Consider the following 24,299-nt stretch of genomic DNA (forward strand, 5'->3'; position numbering starts at 1 on the left):
TTAACGAGGTGCAATAATGAGAATTTATGATAGAAAAATGTCGTCGGAGCAAGTTGGCCGGTTGGCAGAATGATAGTTTATTTTACCATATTTCTAATCGAATTGTTTTCTTTTATCATATAAACAAAAAAAAGAATCATAATGCACAAAAAAATTCAGTAGTTATTCGTAGTTCGTTAAAACTTCACCCCCCCCCCCCCCTCAACTCGAGAAGACCCATCGACACCCCCCTCCCCCCCAGCTTGGAAAATCCGAAAAATGAAACTTACCACTCGATAAATTGCCCTAAAATAAAATATTAGTATCAGATGAAAATCGGAACAAGCCAGAAATAATAGGTTTAGAACCCCCCCCCCCCCAAAAAAAAAGTACCCCCCCCCCCCACCCCCGGCCGCCTTTGGTAAACAAAACTCTTTGGGGAAAATATTTCTGTTTCCGCGCAATTCAACTCTTATTACAGATAAAGCAAATTTTGGCTGTCAAGAAAAGAAATATTTTCACATGAATTAATATTGATTTGATATAAGAACTTAAGTATAATAGTTTAAGAATGGGGGGGGGTGCACTTGTTGCATTCCCTCTGCGCCCATGTGTAAATAAACTAAATTTCTCCTGTACAATTGAGTACAACAAATTTATTATATTAGATTGTAAAATTAAACTAGAAACAATTGAATCGGGATCGAAAATCAACTGACCGGAATACGATTTAAGAGTGAGTGTCGTCATGCATGCATATATATATATATATATATATGATAATGCAAATAAAGAGATGTATTCCTTGTCACCCTGTAGGTACATGTAAGTATCTTTACATTTCTTTGTCTACATGTAAAACAAAAACCGAAATTACTCAACAGAAAAAAAGGAATGGCTTAAACAACAAATGTTGACTTTTTAAAGTGTACGTTAATTAGCTACACGAGTTCATGTTAATATATCTGTACATTTTAAACTAAACAGGTTGAATTTTGGTTTGAGAATTTTGAAATATAAACATTTTTCTCATCAAATACTGTTTTAAAGTAATATAAGAGACTAGGATCCTGTATTAAAAATGCAAACAAACCCCTGACACAAAGGATTCCTTTCACCAATCAATTTTATGATAAGGATTAACATTTTATCAATTAGCAATTCTCTATCTCCTTGTCAGTTCACATGTGTATATAGACACATGCTGATTTCTTAAAAGAAGTAAACACTGTAAGTCAATGTGGTCACAGTATGGAGTCCTGTTTGTAACCAGATTTAACAGATACCATTTTTTTACATTACTGATAACCTATATGTTTAATGCAAATACATGGAGCTGATCAGTGGTTGTAAATAAGATGAAAGGAAAGCTTTTATGATAACCATGGACCCATGTTGTTTTTATGAAAGCTTCAGATAGTACAGTGCATTTAACATGCATAAATTTTGTGAGCTTGAATTTCTAATATACACTGAGTCAAATATTAAATTTTTGTTAATTAAGTATTTAAGTCAGGGAAGATGTATTTTCAATTTAATGTAATGATTGATACATGTCATAATTTTCAAAACTTTGATTAAATACCCTGGTGCAAATAAAAGTTTATTTTGAGTATCTTAATATAATATATAGTCTATAGATGAATTTTAAAGATATTTCTGTTACATTAACTTGAACTTAAATGAAAACTAGAACTGTCCTAATGGGACTAATACCCCCGCTAGGCTAATTTCAAATGGGACAAATAATTGAATTGAATAATAATTAAGGTTTGGAACACATACAAAAAAAAAATTCTAGAATTGTAAAAAAAAAAAAAAAAAGTTAACAAAGAAAAATTAAAATCAAAATTGTCAGAATTTCACTGTAAAAACATATCTATAACAGCAATACATTTACAAATGTATGTATTTGATGATATATTTTTTTAATTTAATTGATTTAAGGAAAAACCAACAAAATGACAATAACCCCTCCCTTTGCAGTGAATAGAAATACCGGTAGCCAAGCAATGCTCTTCTGTTGATAAAACTTTCAATATCTTTCTAATAAGAGTCTTGACAGATGCAATTAGTTGTTTCAAATTTTCCTCACTTTCTCCTATGGCACAATTGAACTCCATATCAGAAAATTGATCCCATAGGACTATGATTTTCTTTGATGAGCTTGTTAAATTTAATAAACTCCCAAAACATTACCATAATTACCATACTATGTAAAAATATGTAAAAAAGAAAATTTAATATTACAAACAATTTTAAAATTGCCAAAACACTACAATCATATCAGTAATTTTGAATTTCATTTAAATTAATGCCCAATAGGGTCACTTCATCAAATTACTTGACAAATAAATTTCAACAACCTCTAAAAATAGTTTAACTTCTTTATTAATAATTATATTATTTATTTCCGTATAATGATAGACCTTTTGGTTTACATGAAACAGTTTTAAAATAGCCCCAAAACCATCACCCATTTTACAGATTATCAATTTCCCCTAAACACATGCTCCATCTGAGCCATGGCTCAGATAATGGCTCCCTTGGGACGAATGAATTCAGCCACACTTGTCTTTGATGTTCTCATTAGCTCCTAAGAATTTATCATTGACAAACAAAAACTTTGCATTGTCAGTTGATAGAATACTTATAAAAAATAATTTTTTTTTATTAATTAAGACATAAAGACAAAAAACTCCATCTGGATGTATTTATATAAATATATTTTAGAGTGTTTTCTATTAATTAATTAATAAAATCTGTAAGGATTACCTCCCTTACTTTTCAACATTAGTGTACAATATATAGAATAAGGAAAATGAAAACTGTCATAAAATCATTAAATCTTGTCTGATCTTAAAAAAAATTGCAGGTGCACATCTTCAGATGGTGTTCAACATATGTACAAATTTTCAAACTGTTCCATGCAGTAATAAAAAATTCTATAGGGGGGACAAAGTTGCGTCTACAGACAGACGGACAGACGGACAGACGGACGGACAGACAGACGGACAGACGGACAGACGGACAGGGTGAAACCAATATACCCCCCTAAACTTCGTTTGCGGGGGTATAATTAATACACAAATCATATGTAAGATTACAGAGCAGGAAGTAACCGGTAATAAATATTATATGCAGAGATTATTCAGCCTTAATACAGAAACTGAAAGTTGTGAAATAATTTGTTCTGATTTTTTTTCTAGACCAATTAGCTACGTACATGGGAAAACGATGCCAGAGGTCCAGAGAGGCTGTAAAAGTGAAAAGTAAAAGAAGAAATAAGGAAACGAGATACCCTTCTATTAAAATCGGAGCATACCATCAACAGAGGAATCTCCTTCCACCTGCAATATCGATCAAGAAACTTTAGCAGCAGTCAGCGTAGATGTAGCAGGCAATATTTACATTATTTTAGTTTTGATAAGAAAAAGTATGTCTCTTCATTCTGGACAAATTGCATAATATTTCACATGTCATTATGTTGTTCTGGTTTTCTTGTGTACATATTTACCTAGGACAGCAGGACTGAAACACTTTTCTTTTTCAATTCAAAGTTTATGTCTGAAATCTCGGTGAATAAACCCAACTTACCAATAAATGACAGCATTTACTAGTTTATATTCCTTGATTTTAAAGAATATTGTGCAATGTTCTAGCAGTAATTATTGTTGATTTGTGTTACAGATTATGAAGATGACTTGAAGAATGATCAGCTTTATAAAGACTTCAGGAAGTATTTGAAAGCCAAAGCTGATGTGGAGAAATACAGCAGTCGACATGTAATCAACACTGTTGATGGAATAGGTAATTTTTTCTTTTATGTTTAATTTAATATGTACTATTAAAGTTTTCAATGCTGTATATATGATACACTATCAGATGCTTTATATGTTAATGTGATTGTCTGCCAGAAGAAATGGTACTAGAACTATACTTCATTGATTATAAGTTATATTTTATTATGGAATAAGGAATCATTCTTTGAGGTGATAATTTTGGTGGGGGGTTTATGATAGATTTGATCATGCCCTGACCGAAATTATCACCTCATAATATTCAAAGAATGATTCATTGTTACTTATTTTTACATAATTTTTAGCAATCGTACGATTAAATATTGAAATATAAATAAGCAAACCCCGCTGGCGCCTCAACTTTGCGTCATTTGAAGTTATGGGTTATATAGTACAAAATCGATACGTAGTGTTATCACAGGCTAGACACTGGAACATGTAAATATTACATATTATATATAAGATTAGGTTTATATGATAAGATATTCATTTTTTAAACCTTGACAGTGACTAAAAGAGAACCCAAATAACAGATTGATATTGGTTCAGCTCATTTTTATACCCCTGCTTTGAAGAAGAGTGTGGTTTACTGTTTTACCCTTGGTGTCTGTTTGTCCATCCATCCATCCAAGTCTGTAACAAAATTTTGTCGAAGAATTCTCCGCAATGATCAGTTGCAATTGCTTGAAATTTTAAAACACTCTTTGTTAAGGTATATCGGTACTGTTTGAATCACCATCTGTCTATCCATTAATCAATCTGTCTTTTTGAAGGCATGAATTTTTATAGATGGGTTTTAAGAAAAAGGATTTTGGTGCATATTTTTTTCTGAAAATTTGTGAATTTACAATTAATTTAATCATGATATATAGATGTTAAAACTAGACATGTTTATTATGATCAATCATTTTGCAGGTATTTTGATTTCTATTACTGATTTACTTAGTAAAAATAAATATATGTAATATATATATTGTTACACGTACAAAAATCTATTGTATGCACACACTTAATGAAAAGGGTCATAATTATAAATGTGTTATTCTTTTATGCAGTTAAAAGACACATTTTCCTGACAGAGCCATACAAGTATTAAGAATGGATGGATGCAAAAAGAGAAGAATGCACTTGTGTTTTGGCTGTGGGGAGGAATATTCTGGAAGACACATGAAAAGACACAAATGTGTGGAAAAGCAAAGAAAAGAAGTGTTTGAAAGTAGTGCAAATATTGAATGTTCTGGGTCTCGGATGCGTACATCTCCAGTCTGCAACAATGATTCAAATAGCCCAACATTTTGGAATGAAGAGACGGAAGAAGTTCAAGATGATGTCTGTTTATCAGAGTCCTCTGAGAGTGAAGAGGAATTGTGTGATGAGGAATTCATTTTTTTTTCTGAGGAGGAAGATGCTGTTGAGGACCATCCAAGGGATAGAACTGATATGTTAATTGTATCTCTTTTGAAAATGTTATTATGTTGGCAGTCCTTTTTTTACGTGTCTGATTTAGCATTTTCATATTTACTTTTACTTATCAAATCTTTGCTTTACTTGGTAGCAGCATCATCTGAATTAACTCAAGAACTGTACAAAAGATTTCCATCAAATATATATCAGCTGCATAAAAGTATTTTATTCGTAAAAGATAAGTTTCAAAGGCATGTTGTTTGTCCAAAATGTTTCACCCTGTATGATTTTTCTGATTGTAAAAACATAGTGGAAGGTGTAGAAACTTCCAAGAAGTGTAGCAACGTTGTATTTCCAAACCATGCTTTAGCACACTTTCGTAGACCTTGTGGTGAAGTACTTTTAAAACCTGTATCTATGCAAGGAAAAACAAATCTAGTACCTAGAAAATCTTATTGTTATAAAAGCATTGAAGAGAGTTTAGAAATTTTGGTTAAAAGAGAAGGTTTTGAAGATCTCTGTGAATCATGGCGGTACAGAAATGTACCAAATGATATTTTGATGGATGTGTATGATGGTGATGTATGGAAATGTTTTAATGGAGAAAAATATGATTTTTTTACTGTTGAACGTAACTTTGGTGTCATGTTAAATGTCGACTGGTTTCAGCCATTTAAACACACCAACTATTCTGTTGGTGCTATTTATTTAACAATTTTGAACTTGCCAAGGACAGAACGGTTTAAAAAAAAGAACATTATATTAATTGGACTTATACCAGATATGAAAACTGAACCTCCTACGAACACTTTTATTGAGCCCTTGGTTGATGAGCTAAAAGAAGCTTGGCAGGGATTTAGTATGAAAAGTTTTAAATCTCCATCACAACCTGTCACATTTAAACTTGCCTTAATTTGTGTTGGTTGTGACATCCCTGCTAGTAGAAAATTATGTGGATTTTTAGGACATGCAGCAACGAAAGGCTGCAATAAATGTATGAAATCTTTTGATGGTGGAGTAGGGGAAAAAAATTATGGTGGCTTTGATACATGTTGTGAATTAAGGGATTTAGAGAAACATAAAGAAATAGTTGGTAAAATTGTTAGAAGCAAAATAAAACAAGCAGAGAACAATTGGAAAAGGAATATGGAGTGAGATATTCTGTTTTGTTAGAGCTAGATTATTTCGACCCAGTTAAAATGACTATAATAGACCCAATGCATAACCTATTTTTAGGGACTGCCAAGCGCATGCTTTCAATCTGGAAAGATCACAAACTTTTACAATCTGAACATTTTGAAATCATACAAAACCGTATTGAGGGTATATTTTGTCCCTCTGATGTTGGAAAATTGCCTCAAAAGATGGCCAGTAGTTTAGGATCATTTAATGCAGATCAGTATAAAAATTGGACAATCCTTTTTTCTATTTATGCATTTAAAGGTGTATTACCTGATGATCATTTGGAGTATTGGAGAAAATTTGTTTTGGCATGCAAAATTTTATGTACGCGTACTCTGTCAAGAAGTAATGTTAGAGTTGCCAACCTGTTGTTAATATCATTTTGTAAAAAAAGTTGAACAAGCTTTTGGAAGTGAATGTGTAACCCCAAACATGCACCTGCATATTCATTTAGATAAATGTTTGTATGATTTTGGGCCAGTTTATTCCTTTTGGCTCTTTAGTTTTGAGAGGGAAAATGGTATTTTGGGATCTGTACCTACAAACAAGAGAGACATTGAAAAACAGCTTATGAGAAAGTTTTTGAAAAATAGCTATTCTGTTGATCTTTTCTCTGATGAAGTTGTAGAGGAGCAGTTTGGACCTGATTTCCAAAAACTTAAAGTTTTGTATGAAGACAATCAAAGAGGAACTCTAAGTTTAATTCATAAGAATTCAAATTATGACCTTGTTCAATTGTCATCCAAAAATGTTAGAATTGAGTCACTGAGTTGGATTTTTGATTCTTTTGATGGTGTAAAAATATCGACATTGAAAAACGGTACACTGAACGAAAGAAATGTTGTTTTTTTTAAAAGCATGTACAAAAACCTCTATTTCAATGTAGAAGAAAGTAGAATTTCTGTGTGCAATACATGTAGATCAACTAAATATATAGATATCTATGGTTCAGTATTGGGTATCAAAATGGGCAGAAGCAGTAGGTCATCAATGATTATGGCCCACTGGCATGGGGATGGTGGACAGATTATTAAATATGAAGACATGGAACTATGCCCAAGACCAGGACAGATTGAAAACATTATACTGCACAATGTACTCATTGATGATAAATCGTGTGTTCATATACTAGCTCAAGTTAGATGGTTTGCAAAGCCGAATGAAAATGTACTGAAGTACTATGGCAAGCCAGTAGAGGTATGGTTAAGAGATGTGTATGATGTAGAAGGGCCTTCTACTTATATTCCTGTACAAAGGATTAAGTCTAAATTTGTATATGCATATGATAGAGTTGGAGGCAATAATGTAATAGTAGTAATGCCTAGGGAAAGATTTTTATGTTAATTTAGGCAATTTTAATTAACAGAGACAAGCTTTCATGGATCAGTAAATGATTTCAAGTGTTTCCAATTTGCATTATCAATTGATGAGTTATAATGTATGTATACATGAAATCCAACACTTGTTACACACGTTGTACATTTGAGTTTGTGATTCACCTACACCTATTACATGTATGCCTTTTTGTGAAGTCAGCACACACATAATTATACATGTGTGAAGCGTGACACATAAAACATGGGGTGTACACATGTACACAGACATTCACTGACACACATTACATGTATGCCTTTTTGAGAAGTCGGCACACACATAGTTATACATGTGTGAAGCGTGACACATAAAACATGCCGTGTACACATGCACACAGACATTCACTTACACACATTACATGTATGCCTTTTTGTGAAGTCAGCACACACATAGTTATACATGTGTGAAGCTAGACACATAAAACATGCGGTGTACACATGTACGCAGACATTCACTTACTCACATTACATGAACATGTATGCCTTTTTGTGAAGTCAGCACACACATAGTTATACATGTGTGAAGCATGACACATAAAACATGCGGTGTACACATTTATACAGACTTTCACTTACACACATTACATGTATGCCTTTTTGTGAAGTCAGCACACACATAGTTATACATGTGTGAATCGTGACACATAAAACATGCGGTGTACACATTAACTCATTCACTTACATACATTTCACTAGACACATGAGTGATATATATGTATATGTGCAAGTACACACATTTTAAGGATTAAATGTACACATTTATTTAGGTTTTTCTGTGTGGTTTTTTTTTTATAATCATAAATTGGTGTTAAATGAATTAGATATAATTTTGACATTGTATTCTGTCGTGAATTTCATGAGCTGTGTTAAACTTTTTTAACTTTGTTATGCATAATACATATCTTTTTTTTAAAAAGAATGGAAAAAGGTATTTCATGTTGTTAAAAATCAGTTGAAATCTGAATTTACTTTGATGCACAGTTTAATAAAATTGAACATGCACTTCATTTGCTTTTTCTTTTTGAATGTTTTATGTATGCCTAATTTACACCTGGAACTAATAGCTAATAGATAGAGCAATGGGGTAAAACTTGCTATAATTTCATACAAGGAGACATTTAGAGATTCTAGGCCTTAGTTGTAAAGTTAATAAGCATAATGAATTTACTAGAGCATTTGTTAACAATATTGAGACAAAGAATTCTGATTTTTTTTAACCTTTAATATTGAATTGCACAAAGTGCTCACACATGTCTTTTCTGTATCTATGACTGTTGCAAACGAATTATAAAAATCATTCGATAAGTTGTATAGTAGTATACCCATGTTTATCACAATTCATTTTCGAAGTTAAAAAAAAATCCATTTAATTATATTTACTTTTATGTAAATGTAAAAGATCATATTTATGAAAATTTCCTTTACCTTAAAGGTGAAAGATCATATTTAAATACATTTAACTATATTTAATTTAGAGTAAAGCTACATATCATTTTTATTACATTTTATTTCCCAAAGTAGAAAATGGTTTTAATTACATTTACTTTTATGTAAATGTAAAAGATCATAATTAAGAATATTTTCTTTTACCTTAAAGGTGAAAGATTATATTTAATTAGATTTCCTTCATATTAAAGGTCAACTTTACATCTTTACTTTCCGTAAAGTTAATTGAAAGGTAACCTTGATTATTGGTACACCTTTAATGAAATTTACATGTTAAGTAAATTTTTGTAAAGCTGTTTTTTCAAGCAGTGATAGTTGTTCACTAATCAAAGAAGATTATAATTTTGATCAACAACTGCTTTTATTAGGTCCAGTACAATCACCAGATTTAGCAACTTTACATAGCTTCATTTACCATGAACTGTACTTCTTTGTTATTCCATTTATATGTAGCTGTTTGGTAACACGTAGACTGTTATACATAGCCTAAAAAATTTTCAGAACTTTCGGCCACACCAACTTAATTTCTGACATCCATTGCAAAAAAGTATGAGCGGGCGAGCGATTATATAATAAAATTATTTTTAATTGTAATGAAAATTTGTAGGCAGTACATTGTGCGGACAGTTATATTTTTCCAGCTTGTTTCTGATTTATATATTAAAACTATTTAAAATATGAGAAATAAATCAAAAATAGAACAGGAAACTTTAATTTGGGATATTAATAATGATATTATTTAAACAGTTTTATTATGATGTGAAGTTTATGAACGCACAGGGTCTGATTAAGAAGAAAATGTGGCCTTAACAGCAATTTCGTGGAATAGCATTATTTTCAATAATGATCTTTTCGTGACTGGTTTTCAGATGACAGTTCCAAGTTGAAAGTTACTGCTGCACCCAATTGTGACTCTTTTGTACGAATGCCCATTTAAGAAAAAAGTATGATAGGGTAACTAATTAAACTTACTTAAGGTAGGTAAATAAAGATATGTAGGTAATGCAAGCTATGTAGCTAAATAAAGTGATTGTACATGACCTATTAATTATGTTATTTTTACATATTCAAATGTTAGTTTGATTTACATTAATTTCTAATCCTGCATTTTACCAACAGGAGAGATTGCAGTGGTGTTTGAAAGCTGTTAAAGACTTCAAGAATTTGATATTCACCGATGAAACAACAGTAGAAATGTGCTCAGCCGGGAGACTCCACTTTTTTCAAAAATCCTCGGAGATACAGAAGAAAACATCTAGAAGGAGTCGTCCTAAACATGCTTACAAGGTAAAAAAGAATTTCAGTGTTGCAAATATGCTTGTCAAAAAAAGTTTGGGTCATTTTTTAGAAAAACCAGTTTTGATGTAATCAAGTCACACTGCAGAGATTTATGAAACATCATGTATGCATGTTTAATTGTTATATACATGTATATATTTGTAAATGATTTAATCTATTGTAAAGCTGTAACAGATATCAATATTTATAAAACTGCATTTATTAAACAAAATGATTAATACTGTAAATCATATCCATTAAGGTACACGTTTGGGGAGGTATTTCCTACGAAGGGAGAACAGACATATGCATGTTTACAGGGACAATGGATTCTGTCATATATCAAGGGATCATAGAAAAGAACCTAATCCCTTTTGCAGAGAAGAAATTTCCAAATGGATTTAGAATCTATCAGGTAATTCAATTTTACAAAACAATTGCAAATTTCTTTAATGCAAAACCAATTAGTACTTGTATAATTTCTCTTCTTGATTTCACTACACTATTATGAAAAAAATTATTTTTATGCCATATATTTTAGGATAATGACAGCAAACATGTGTCCAAGTCAACAAAGGAGTGGATGCACCAGAAGAATCTCTTGGACAAGATCATGAAAACACCAGCTTCGTCACCAGATATTAACCCAATTGAAAACGTGTGGGCAGCTATGAAACTATATCTCACAAAGACTGTGAAACCAAAGAAGAAGGAAGAACTTGTTGCTGGGATCAGGGATTTCTGGAATGGCCTTTCCGCTGATGGCTGCCAGAAATTCATCGACCATATTCACAAGGTGATCCCAGCAGTTGTTTTGAACAGTGGGGAACAGTCAGGGTATTAGATGTGCTGTTCTTCATATGGTTATGAACTTGAGTGAACATGTCCATCAGGAGAGGATTTTTTGTTTTGATAAAGACACTGCTGGCATATTGAATTAATGTGTACAATATTCAAATTCTTTTGTATGTATTGAGCTGATGATATCACCATGCAATGTCTAACCTTTCATATATATTCTTCTCTTATAGTATGTACATATAAAAATGCTTACGTTATTTGATTTTGAGTTTTCTTTCTTTTTAAGTTTTTTCTTAAATGTGGCTGCTCAAAGTTATTTCTGTGCTTAGCGTCTACTTCAAAATACTAAACCTAAACGGGGGATGTTTATACATATATTAAGGTCAGACACAACTTTAATGTCTTCCATTTTTTTTAAAATAATTCTATCTCCGCAATATGAAGATTTTTACCAAGTAAAATTGTAAAAACATTTTATTTTACATGATTCTTTTCTATTTGAATTTTTAACATTAATGTAAAATATGTACCATGGCTCTATTTGTATACAATTAGTTGCGTTTTCTATGTGATTAAAAGAAAAATTCAAAATGGTCATGCATAGCTTGGTAATGAACCCCCTAAACTTTTTGGCTTAAACCATGTTTATATGTAAATAAATAAGGAAGAGATTTTCATAATGATTATTAATTTTTTCATTGATACAAATACAGCAAGTTTTCAAGATTCAAGGCCACCGCATTAATTATTTTTTTCTGTCAGCTTTAAAGATTTGCTCTATACATCTACATTTCTACACATTGCAGTATTTTAGCTGCAAACCGAAAATTCAAACTTGAAAAGGGATTTGTAGGAGTGACAAAACATAGAATTATCTTTGAACAGCCTCATGGTAATTTCATGCCACATTTAATGAAAGATGTCTCTGTGCCCTCTTGAAGCGGTTACCATTAATGAAGTTCACAGCATTAATATTGATAACACATCTCTTAAGGTTCCTCACTACACCTTGAAATAGTTTTTCATCAGCAAATCATTACTTGATTATGATAGAAAGCATGATGGATAAGAAGTATATTTATCAAATAGGCGAAAAAATGTGCAATTTTAGATAAAAATGGTATTTTCAAAAATTTCATTCAGTAAGCATAAACAAAAGGGTCCAGGTGGATTCGAACTCATGACCTGCGGTTCACAAGCCTGATACTTTAACCACTGAGCTATGACGATACATATCTGAATCGATTGATACAGTTAGTTTAACAAAACATTTAAATCGCCATCTTATGACGTAGTGTCCAAAAAAGTACAAGTCTCGGTGTAGTGAAGTACCTTAACATGCTTAATGAGATTTCAATTTTCCTCCTAACCCACAAAATAAATACTACATGTAACTTGAGAGAAACCAAGCAACCATTGTTTTACAAAATACTGTATTCTTAACAGATTATACATGTATGATAATGCATCAGATGGGTTATTCATTTAATACAGGTATTTCTCAATTCATCATTTATGAATATCATTTGTCACCCTAATTGTTCTGAATGGCAAGAAATTTTTCTCACAGAGGACTTGTTCGACATCAAACTTACACCCGGAACTTGATAAGTCTAATTTCTAACATATTAAATGAGGTTGATAAATTCATAGCTAATATGCATTGAAGAACAAGAGAAATAATGGAAGAGAATTTATAATGACAACAGATTCAACATGTTATCCTTATAACTGTGATTAAATTGCATAAATGTAATGACATTTAAAATCATTATATCATAGGCATCTAAAGTCATAAATATCATCATGTTCATCGCTAGTGTACATTTAAAAAAAACATGTATAATACATTTGGTGAAATGTAATTTGTTTTTTACACTTTTCACAAATCCATGAACTACTTGAATGCCATTCCTCTAATTCCTGAGTTCAAAGCAATCACTGCCCGCTTGAAGTCATCAATGTTTGATGAACAGTGTTCTGCAAACGCATGTTGAAGAGCATGTTTTCGTCTAGGCGAAATCCCAGGCCTCCCTTTCCTTCCAGAATAATTCTTTCCTTCCAGCTCTTCCTCCTTGAAAATTCTTCTTGCTGTGTTCAACAAAAAGTTTCCATCAGAACAGGAACGATCTTTGATTTCCATTAGTACATCTGGGCAAACAAGAATCTCGTAGTTTCCAGGCTCGACATCCTCACTGCTTCTTATATAAGTTGTAATAGCATTAGCCTTGCAAGGACTTGGAAATCGTTTCATTCGCTGCAGTCGAGGCTTCTTCATCTGGTTGGCAAACCTATTTTCCAATGATGGGGCAACATTTTCTTCATTTTCCTCAACTAACACAAGTTCGGCAATTGTTTCACACACAGGTGGTGGCAACTCATCATTTGAGGCATCCATCAACAAAACTCTAGGTTTTTCTCTGGAAGTTGTTTCAAAAGATGTCACTGGTGTTGAGGTGCCAACCATGCTTGAGGTTATGAACATGCTTGGGGTGCTGCCAATCAAGGTGTTGCCCAATGAGTTGTTACCTGTCAAAGGGGTGTTGGTAGTCGAGGTCTTGCATGACATTTGGATGCTGCCCATCGAGTTGTCTGTTGAAAGGTTGCGGCCTGTCGAGTTGTCTGTGGATGGAGTGCTACTCATCGAGTTGTCTGTTGAAAGGGTGCGGCCAGTCGAGTTGCCTGTGGATGGAGTGCTGCCCATCGAGTTGTCTGTTGAAAGGGTGCGGCCTGTCGAGTTGCCTGTAGATGGAGTGCTGCCTATCGAGTTGTCTGTTGAAAGGGCGCGGCCTGTCGAGTTGTCTGTTGATGGAGTGCTGCCCATCGAGTTGTCTGTTGAAAGGGTGTGGCCAGTCGAGTTGCCTGTGGATGGAGTGCTGCCCATCGAGTTGTCTGTTGAAAGGGTGCGGCCTGTCGAGTTGCCTGTGGATGGAGTGCTGCCTATCGAGTTGTCTGTTGAAAGGGCGCGGCCTGTCGAGTTGCCTGTGGATGGAGTGCTGCCCATCGAGTTGTCTGTTGAAAGGGTGCGGCCTGTCGAGTTGCCTGTAGATGGAGTGCTGCCTATCGAGTTGTCTGTTGAAAGGGCGCGGCCTGTCGAGTTGTCTGTTGATGGAGTGCTGCCCATCGAGTTGTCTGTTGAAAGGGTGTGGCCAGTCGAGTTGCCTGTGGATGGAGTGCTGCCCATCGAGTTGTCTGTTGAAAGGGTGCGGCCTGTCGAGTTGCCTGTAGATGGAGTGCTGCCTATCGAGTTGTCTGTTGAAAGGGCGCGGCCTGTCGAGTTGTCTGTTGATGGAGTGCTGCCCATCGAGTTGTCTGTTGAAAGGGTGTGGCCAGTCGAGTTGCCTGTGGATGGAGTGCTGCCCATCGAGTTGTCTGTTGAAAGGGTGCGGCCTGTCGAGTTGCCTGTGGATGGAGTGCTGCCTATCGAGTTGTCTGTTGAAAGGGCGCGGCCTGTCGAGTTGTCTGTTGATGGAGTGCTGCCCATCGAGTTGTCTGTTGAAAGGGTGGGGCCTGTCGAGTTGTTTGTAGATGGAGTGCTGCCCATCAAGTTGTCTGTTGAAAGGGCGCGGCCAGTCAAGTTGCCTGTGGATGGAGTGCTGCCCCTCAGTGTCTTGCTTGTGGTCTGGGTGTTGCTCGTTGAATTGTTGCCTGTGGTGCTGTCAATCGAGTTCTTGCTAGTGGTTGATGCCCTCAAAGTGGTCAGGATGTTGCCTGTCTTTGTAGTCCTGCCTGTCGTCAAGTTGTTACGGGTGGTTGAAGTGTCACAGGTGTAGTCCAGGATCGAAGTGTTGAAAGGAATTTTAGCAGCGGAAGTGTCTTGTGCAGTAGTGCTCATAACACTGGTGGTAAGAATATTGTTCAAAGCCTTGGTCACTTTAAAAGGTGGTGTAGATTCAGGTTCAATAACAAAGCTTGATGTATTCAGATCAATGGTTACACAGGTCTCCTGCTTTTTCACAAATGTGGTCAATATTTCTAGAAGACTGTCCACTTTCTTCTCCAGGGCTTTTTGAGAAGACTTGATGTCCTTGAGCTGTGTCTGAACGGATGTCTGAGAATGGTGGGTTCCATTGCAGTCTTTGCACAGTGATGCTATATCCTCCTCACTCTGAACAATAACGATGTCATCAGTCATTGTCATGGTGCTGATTAAGTTCTTTTGTGCAGATTCTACTTGGTTAAGGATGATGTCCACTTGATCAGATGTTAAGTCCTCGAACGAACAGGGCTGTCTTTTTGGACTAGAATTACCTTCATAGTCCCCTGATCCTTCGTACAGAATTGTGACTGAACGTCCATTTGTGCCCTAAAGAAGTTAAGGAAAAAAATTATTTAAGTTAAACAATGATAAAGTTAGACCTTTTGGCCTATTTATTTACTCCAACAGGAGTGAAACTTCACATTTAATAAAAAATAACTTTCAAACATTAATGGTTTATGTTATATATTCCTGTTTAAATTTATCTTTCTTTTTTTTTTAAGTCTCATTTTTCTTAATTCAAATGTAAGCAATATCTTAACTTGTAATGAGTATGTCGATTTAAATAAATATTTCATTTTTTTAATAAATGTATAATGTATAATTTCTGCAAAATTACAAAACTTCCCAGTTTTATTTAAATGTGTACCTCAATGTGCTTTCTCTGTGTCTCTTGGGGTCTTTGCTGTGCCTGCTGTTGTGTTGAAGGGGTACTTGTCTGAAAGAATAATGTAACTATCACAAAAAGTGTCAAATTTTATGTTTGTAACCCCTTAACAATTTAATCAAAACTAGACTTGTTCAACAGCTCCACTACTAAAAACAAGATCTAAAAACATCCCATAGGGGTCATCTCAGAGTGACCTTTCAATAATAAAAGCCTAAATAGCTCGATTGCTTTAACTCTTACACCTGTAATGTTCAGTTTTCTATTTATTGCTAATTAAAGTTTTTGCCAAAAACTAAGAATTAACACATAAACTTTTCGATGACTCTGTTTGTCACACAAGACACCTCATAGATTAAGTTTCATCTGCAAAAAGTAAACAAATGTCCAAACTACCACTGAAGATTTTAAGAAGTGATCTCATTGGCAATTTATAAGGCAACTCTTAGATGAGTACACAATATGTTGTAAGAATTAGTATTAATTGCATACAGTACCATAAAGGAGCTTTTCTACAAGTCTAACTTTGATTAGATAGTAAACCTTTTAATAATTTTTATTACATTGATGTCTTAATTGCCAGTATTTAAAAACAAAAGAAAAATTGTCAATGTGACAGCAAACTAGAATTCTATTAGTATGAACTGAGTATCTATAGAAAATATTCAAAATGTTTTAACTCTTTTAAAAGTATTGTGAGTGGAATGGGTGGTTGCATTTTCAACATGCCAAAAAAAAATACATAAATATTTATTTACCTTTTGTGGCTGTTTCTTTGAAGTGGTTTTCCTGCAATTTGGGTTTGCTCTTGTCCTTAGATGAGACGTATCTGGACTGAATATAGCCTCCTACAATTTGAGTAACAGTTTGTAAACAATGCCAGCCTGTTTATTTATATTTGACATAAAATATTTCAACAAAGTTGGAATTATACCAATTAAGAATAATGCAACCAATTTTAATGATGTATAGATTTCTTAGAAGATGATTCGATCATGTTACCAGTAAACGTTTCAGTCTTTCTATATATAAATTAAATTTTGACTGCAAAATACCTTATGTACTATCTGACACTTTTTATTTAAATGTCAATAATACACAAGTAAGGAAACACCAGTACAATTTCTTGTTCATCTGACATCCGCAAGAAATTAAATAATAAAAATACAATTTTTTGTAGCCAAAAATTTTAAGCGGTTTATAAATAAATTTGTGCGCACTATTATATTTTTTCTTCTTGTTTCTGATTTATTAATTAACACTATTTAAATATGAAAACGGAGCCGAAAAACAACGGAAAACAGCGCAGAATTTCATGGATGCGGGAAATTAATGATAATATTATTTGTGCAGTTTTATTCAATTACAAGTGTGCAGGGTCTGACAAACAAGAAATTATATTGGTGTGATCTAAGTAGCATGCAATTTGAGAACAGATTTATGACGTGAGTTACGGTTTCATTAATAATAGTTGATTCGGAGTTTTGAGCCAATCAACAGAATGGAAAAAATAACAAAAAAGTATAAATGAATTGATATACTTGAGGGTGAATACCGGTAATGGGAAAAACAGGTTAATGCATGGTTTTAATTTAACCTAAGTAAACCACCTACTAATGCAACCTCTCGAGAAGCTACATGACAAAATATAAGTGACAAGGATTTTTATAACTCTTGTGATTTTCAGTCAAACAAATAGTTCTTATTATAAAACTGTAAAGTTATGGTTAGATATGGCTTTTATCATGTGCAAAGAAATTAAGAATGTTAAAGCTGAACACAGCTCATAAACAGGCACTGTCTCATTTTGTGGACCTATTTCTTAATTCATCTGCTTTTCCTGTTTGAAATGCATTGATCAGTAAATTTGATGTAAGCATTAACATCCCTCGCCAAAAAGCCATAAAAAAACTGAATATTTCATTGCAAATAAGTAACACTGCAATGCAAGACAAACTTTTAAATGTAAGAAGTACTCAACTTATATGGGGTTGTAGAGATAGATGTGATAAAAGAGAAAAATGAAAGACAATGCCTTTAATGAGTAGTGTTCAGCTTTAAGCAGAGTTTTTATAAATACCTCATCCTCATCTGAATTATCAGAGTCGTGTATATCCAGGTAACCACCATATTTCCCTCTTCTTGTCAATTCCCGTGCATCTCTAACTGCAGCAATAGCTTTGGCTCGGGTCGATCTGTCCCACTGGTTGTCTTTGGCATGCAGATGGTGGTCTTCATCTGTTTATATAAAATAGGAAAAATGCATTAAAAATCATCAGGTAGCTTTTAATAATTCTTTTATAAAGATCACAATTAAAGACAGTTGCATATTTATCAATTATTTACATGTCTGATGCACATGAATCAATTTATTTTGCTCATCTGCAGCCCATCTTTCAAAAGGAGTAATAATTTCAATTGTTAAAAAATTTGTAACTTTCAGGAAATTTAATGATGTTACTAGTTACTATCACTGATATGTCCCTTTAAAGCTATTATTACGATATTATTGACCTAAGTTCAATGATGTTTTTTTTCCTTTAAGGTGGCTCACTATACCTTGAAATATTTTCTCAAATCCGCAGAAAATTACTTGATTCTGATAGATATCATAATGGATAAGAAGTATTTAAGTCTGAAATAAGCAAAAAATGTTCAATTTGGAATGAAAAATTACAATTTCGAAAATTGAAGTTCAGTAAATATGAACAAAGGGTCCAGGTGGATTTGAACTCATGATCTGCGTTTTAGAAGCCCAATACTTTAGCCACTGAGCTTCGACAGTATACAACCGAATTGAACGATATAAACAGTTTAATAAAATATTTAAATCGCCATCGTGTGATGTAGTGTCTTAAAAAGTATTAGTCTGGGTGTAGCAAACTACCTTAAATCAATCTACAGTCTATACTGCTAAAGTGGTCACCTCTAATAATCAGTCGCCTTTTGTACGCAGTCGTATTTTATTTTCTTCCAAAAAAATCTTATGTGATTGCCCTCTACAGAAAAAATGATTGGAAACTGTAAATAATTGGAATTTTTTGTTGTTGAAAAAAATTGCACAATCGTTCCCAAAAACGAACTTGACCTAGATCTTAATTATCATGATAAATATGTTTTCCTTGCATATTTCAATATGTGCAACCTCTGTGAAGAAATCGAACAGAAAGTACAAACAACTGGAATTGTTCTAAGTTCAAGGGGCATAACTCAACATTAGACATAAAATTAATTTTTAAATTCTCATTCTAGCCCGCCCCTCTGAAAATGGCCCGCCCCTAATTATTTTATTTTATTTTGAAAAAAAAAATTGTGTGAAAAAAACTGAAAAAAAAAATTGTGCTCATTGTAGAAAAAATTTATAAGGATACAAATGTCTTCATACATTAACAGTTAAGTCGAAATAAAATGGAATTTAAAGATAACAAATGGGTTTATAAACTCATATTAGCAATGACAGCTTATTAACAAGCTTATTTTTAGAACATGAACGGTGATAAAGGTGTTTTTAAAAACATAAATAACATCCGCCCATCTGCTAAATATTTTTGGCAAATCAAGATGAGAATCTAAATATTAATTTTATATCGCCTAATAATAAAGTCATTTCAGTGTACATGTATGTGACAGTGTATATTCTTATAAAAAGCTGGCTTATCTGCTAGAATGAATAGCGATTAATTGCTTAGCAATTATTCAATCAATTGCCTCCCCTAATCAAAACCAAATCATATAAATCTCTATGATGAACTTCAGAATCCTATTTATTGCAAAAAGATTTTTTATCAATTCTATTTTTCTCACATATAGTACTCATTTTGATCCTCTGAAACCTAATTTATTAATGCGACAAACATTTAATGACACATAGCTTAAAATACTGCCCCTTAAAAATGTGTACTAGTAGTTGTATACTACATGTTCATTTACACATACAAGTAATTCATGAATCAATTCAGTACATTTACACATGCAAGTAATTCATGAATGAACATTTTTTGTAGATTTTCAAATTTAACATGTAACAGTGCAGTTTATTATACACTTACATCCAAAGCCAAGAATCTCTACTTCATGAAGTCGCCCATCAAATGACAGCTTGAACTTGCTCCCAACTTTTCTGTCATCTTTCCCAACCAGTCTTTTTGATTCGATGATGGCAGTGCATCCATCCCAATCGAAGAGGACAAGTGCCCACTTTTTGGATGCTTCATCTAAGTAAAAATAAAAAAAATTTAAATATGTATGATATAGTACAGACAAAAAATACAAAGCATTTATCTCATAATGTAATATTAAACTATAATAACACTACAGACATATTAGATATAAGGGGAAGAAGATATGTTCCGGACAAGAATTTTTCATATAATTCTGCTATGACCTTCACATTCGACCTAAAAACATGGTACAAGGTCACTACACACCCTTTAACTAAAGCCACACGGTGGGTGTAGTATGAGCCGGATTGGGCCAATGGGAGAGACACCATCCAATATCTCTTGTCCATAGCAAGACATGCTATGGACAAGAGATATTGGATGGTGTCCGAGAGACATACAGATGGAGGGACGGACTGATTACTATAGGGCGCCTGCGGAGCTGGGCCCTAAGTAGCAGTAATATCTTCTAAATAAAAGATATTCTGAACCAAAATTTTTTTTAATGAAATCTACCTTCTATACTTATTTCACTGTGAAAAATGCCCTTTAACACCAAAATTAAGATGTTTGTCTAATCAATAGTTTTTAGAAGTACCTTTCTGAAGATCACTCAAATTTAACACAAGATTTAGACTTCTCGCCCTCCCCCCTCTGCTTTATAGCCACTATAGCTTTTGTTATAAACACCATTTCAATACACTGAATCTTGTGTAAGGATAGGAAGCAATGTAACACTGTGTTTCCATTGTAAATCAGGACTTGGACAAGGAGAGAAACTCACACATACACTGTCTGCATTATTTAGAACGACTTAGCTTGAAAAAATCAAATACGGTACACTTTGGTATCTAAATAAAACATGATGGTGGTACAGACATAAGTGTGCTACAGAAGATAAAGTGCTCATTAATAAATGATATTCAGATTTATGTTAACTACTTTAATATTCTAATCTAAATGGTTCATCAGTGCATCAACTGAAACCTCCAAATAAACATCAATCAAGAATCATATGCAGTCTGTTTACACACACAAAATGAAATAAATGCTGCCATGATAAGAAGAACACACTTGAACAAGGAATCTTTAATATTATTTTGAAAGTTCATTAAATTTATCAGTTTAATGCATTATAATTATTATCATTTAACTGTTTCATGTTACATGTGTTAAAAACTGAAACAATTGTTAAATAGGCCATCCTATAAAAAAAAAATTGTTCTGAAATACCACCTGGGAATTTTCAGACCCAGGGAGGAGGGAGGGAATTGTTGTTTTTCTCAAACTATAAGTTCAACCTTTTAAAAATTGTTAAAAAATAAAATTCTGAATGATCTTGTAGCTATGTAAACATTCATTTGTATGATAAAAAAAAAACTAGAAAAAAGTTAATTCTAATCTTTTTGCTAATAAAATGTTGTCAGCAGAGGGTATTTCAATTAGGCGAGAGACAATTCCAAAAAAACAATATTTTAGTTTTGTTTTTTTCTTGTTCTATCTGAATACATGATATCTTATTCTCTAAATAAATCCATCCATTGTCAAGTTTTATGTCTCAATAATTTCAACAATCACGGCCATATATACATGAGGCTAGGCACAATTACTTAAAATGTATTACCGTAATCTAAAAAAATGAACATCAGTTTTTTCTTCTTCTGTTTTTCTCCCCTCTTTTATATATATATATATCTCTCTCTCTCTCTCTCAATAATTATTAATCATCAGGGAGCTCTAGTAAATTTTTAATACATTAGATTAAATATCAAATTCTAAAAATATGCAGGGCAATGTGAATAACAGAGTGACCAACTGATTATTTGACTGTGTACTTATGTGAACCAATTTAATGATTTATATTTTGAGTGGGGGTGGAAAATCAAGGTAAATGAATCAAAACATTCTTATATCTTAATTATAATACAAACAACACTAATTATTTCATATAATGTGTGCATCACCAAAAATTATGTTGAATTAAGAGTAATCAACAGTAATTGAAAAAGTATTATTGATCATGTATGTTGATAAAAAAAAAATCTTCATTGAATTTATGTAATTAGGTTCCAGAAAAATGTAAAATCACTGTGACATTGATAGGGGTGGTGTACATGCATGTACCCCAAAATTATATGTGCACATGTACCATAAAGTTATGATTTGTTCATGCTGACAATTATAAGCACAGTACTATAATTCATTAAATGATTTGGTACAATCAAGACTTAACAGTATAAGTAGAGCATTACTAAATTTCTCTGACTGGGTAAATTATGGTAAAGGAAAAAAAAACAGTAAACATAAATTATTAACTGACACTTAGAAATAAATTTTCCTGTCCATGCAACTAATTTACACGTTGAATGTAAATATATAAAAGTAAATGATTGATCATGTTAACAGATACATGTTTTGGTTTTAGAATCTGATGTTGACAGAATATTCCTAAAAAACTGTGCAATTCATGTCCATTTTCATGAATAATTTGTACAATATTTGTCAATAAATGCATTTAAGTGGATGAGGTAAGAAATGCATGTGTGTACTATGTATAATCACATATTATGAGCATAAATATACATACTAGTCTATAAAAGCTTCACATCTTAGTTAATATTCAATGGAAACTTGAACATGCACATAATTATGTAACATTTTTATATAAAAAATGCTAAGTCTAATGTTTTTTCTATATAGCCTAGGGAATTTTCCAATTGCATGAAGCTTAAGCAACATTACCTATAATAGATGGGAATCGCGGCATTGTCTTCTTACTTAGTCAAAATACTTCAGAACTTGATCACCGTAACTTTTAATTCTTATAATCAGCCCTCAACTCAAAAAGTTTCTCCTTTGTTAAAATCAATATCATCCAATCAAATGCAATGTAGCTAGGTCATCAACAAAGGTTAAAAAATGAAATTGACATGTATGGCTTCTCTCTGTGTATCACCGGTCAACACAGATACTGCGTAGTAGCTCCTTTGTTTCCTATATGCTCCTCTAAGTTACCATTTAGGAGCGACACACCTACCCCCTCGTTTTTGACACTTGTGTTTTTATAACAATTAGCTTTGATCTGAATGTTGACTATTCATGCTATATACTGCATTATTATTCCACATTATTTACAAGTGAGAAACAAAAATAGTTTACTCGTTTTGAAGTTTTGTTTGGTATATTGACCAACTTTAGATTTTAAATTATGTGGAATATGGCATTTCGATGAAATATAGTACATAAATAATAGTAACACTTGAAAGGGGAGGGGGATACATGTACCTTTATCATATCATACAGCATAGTGACAAAAGTGAGTAAATTGGCGGCCATTTTGAATTCTGATTGTTTTTATCGGGTTTGTAAAAATAAAGTTTTCGATACATACACAGCGTCAAATATTGTTGTTGTCATGCATAAGAATGATTTTGGGTACGACTGTACCAGCTCTTCAGTTTTTAGAGGTACAAGCGTCTGCTTCTGCTTTCGACCGCCATTAGTTTACAATGGATACCAAACGACAGGAAATGACAGATGAAACGAAAACAATTATATTGGAGTTATTTGACAGCGGTTTCAAACAAAGTGAAATATCTAAAGTGTTGAAAATAAGTCCAGTTCAGTGATTGGGAAGGCCAAAAATGTCAATGGGACTATGGCCCCACAGTTATTGATTTTAATGGGCCATTTTCATAATGAAAGGGCCATCTATTTATTCATTGGGGCCATTTTGTAAAATTGAAATTATCAAGGACCAACCTAGAGCAAACAACTTCTATAAAATTTAAAAACTTAACGAACTGGTTAAATTTCATTTATTTGATGTGTTTATACATTTCACTGATGCAATTTTTGTTATGGTGTTTGCTTAATGATAAATAAAATCAGTCTCTGTACTTCTGTGTTTTTTGGAGGTATTAGTCAAACCCTTTGACCCAATTATTACCGTTATGTAGAGAATCTTTCAAACTTTGAAGATAACTGTAGGGAATGGTTTTTCTTATTATTTAAACATTAATTTTGCGAGTTATTAAATAATTACAAGTTACAACTAATTGTAGTATCGACACTTAAATAAATAAACATCGGTTGTAATTTTCATTGCAGTGTGGTTGCATCACCCGTATTTATAACCCCTACAGTAACGATAAGCATGGTAAGACAGTCGTGAGTTTTAATAATCACAACAGGGATTAATCGAGGCTGTGAAAACGTCTTTTCAATTAG

The 24,299-nt window shown here is 33.0% G+C and overlaps 2 protein-coding genes and 1 pseudogene across 2 annotated transcripts; 2 read left to right on the forward strand and 1 right to left on the reverse strand.

Moving 5' to 3' along the window:
- The first annotated feature begins 713 nt into the window (after nucleotides 1–713).
- Nucleotides 714–4,875, forward strand: LOC128172781 (uncharacterized; annotated as a pseudogene).
- A 2-nt stretch (nucleotides 4,876–4,877) lies between these two features.
- LOC128174665 (uncharacterized) lies at nucleotides 4,878–6,278 on the forward strand (the record flags this gene model as incomplete). Its single annotated transcript, XM_052840160.1, has 1 exon — nucleotides 4,878–6,278. A coding segment is annotated over one exon (1,401 nt), but the record flags the coding sequence as incomplete, so codon positions are not given.
- Nucleotides 6,279–13,095: 6,817 nt separating this feature from the next.
- LOC128172807 (putative protein TPRXL) lies at nucleotides 13,096–20,116 on the reverse strand. The gene is given in 7 exon segments (XM_052838552.1): nucleotides 13,096–13,673; nucleotides 13,676–14,023; nucleotides 14,624–15,569; nucleotides 15,892–15,960; nucleotides 16,668–16,757; nucleotides 17,990–18,147; nucleotides 19,959–20,116. Coding segments are annotated over 3 exon segments (1,158 nt in total). The 5' UTR covers nucleotides 15,405–15,569; nucleotides 15,892–15,960; nucleotides 16,668–16,757; nucleotides 17,990–18,147; nucleotides 19,959–20,116; the 3' UTR covers nucleotides 13,096–13,644.
- Between the last annotated feature and the right edge of the window lie 4,183 nt (nucleotides 20,117–24,299).

The sequence above is a fragment of the Crassostrea angulata genome, chromosome 2 (genome assembly GCF_025612915.1).
Source record: "Crassostrea angulata isolate pt1a10 chromosome 2, ASM2561291v2, whole genome shotgun sequence".
NCBI lineage: Eukaryota > Metazoa > Mollusca > Bivalvia > Ostreida > Ostreidae > Magallana > Magallana angulata.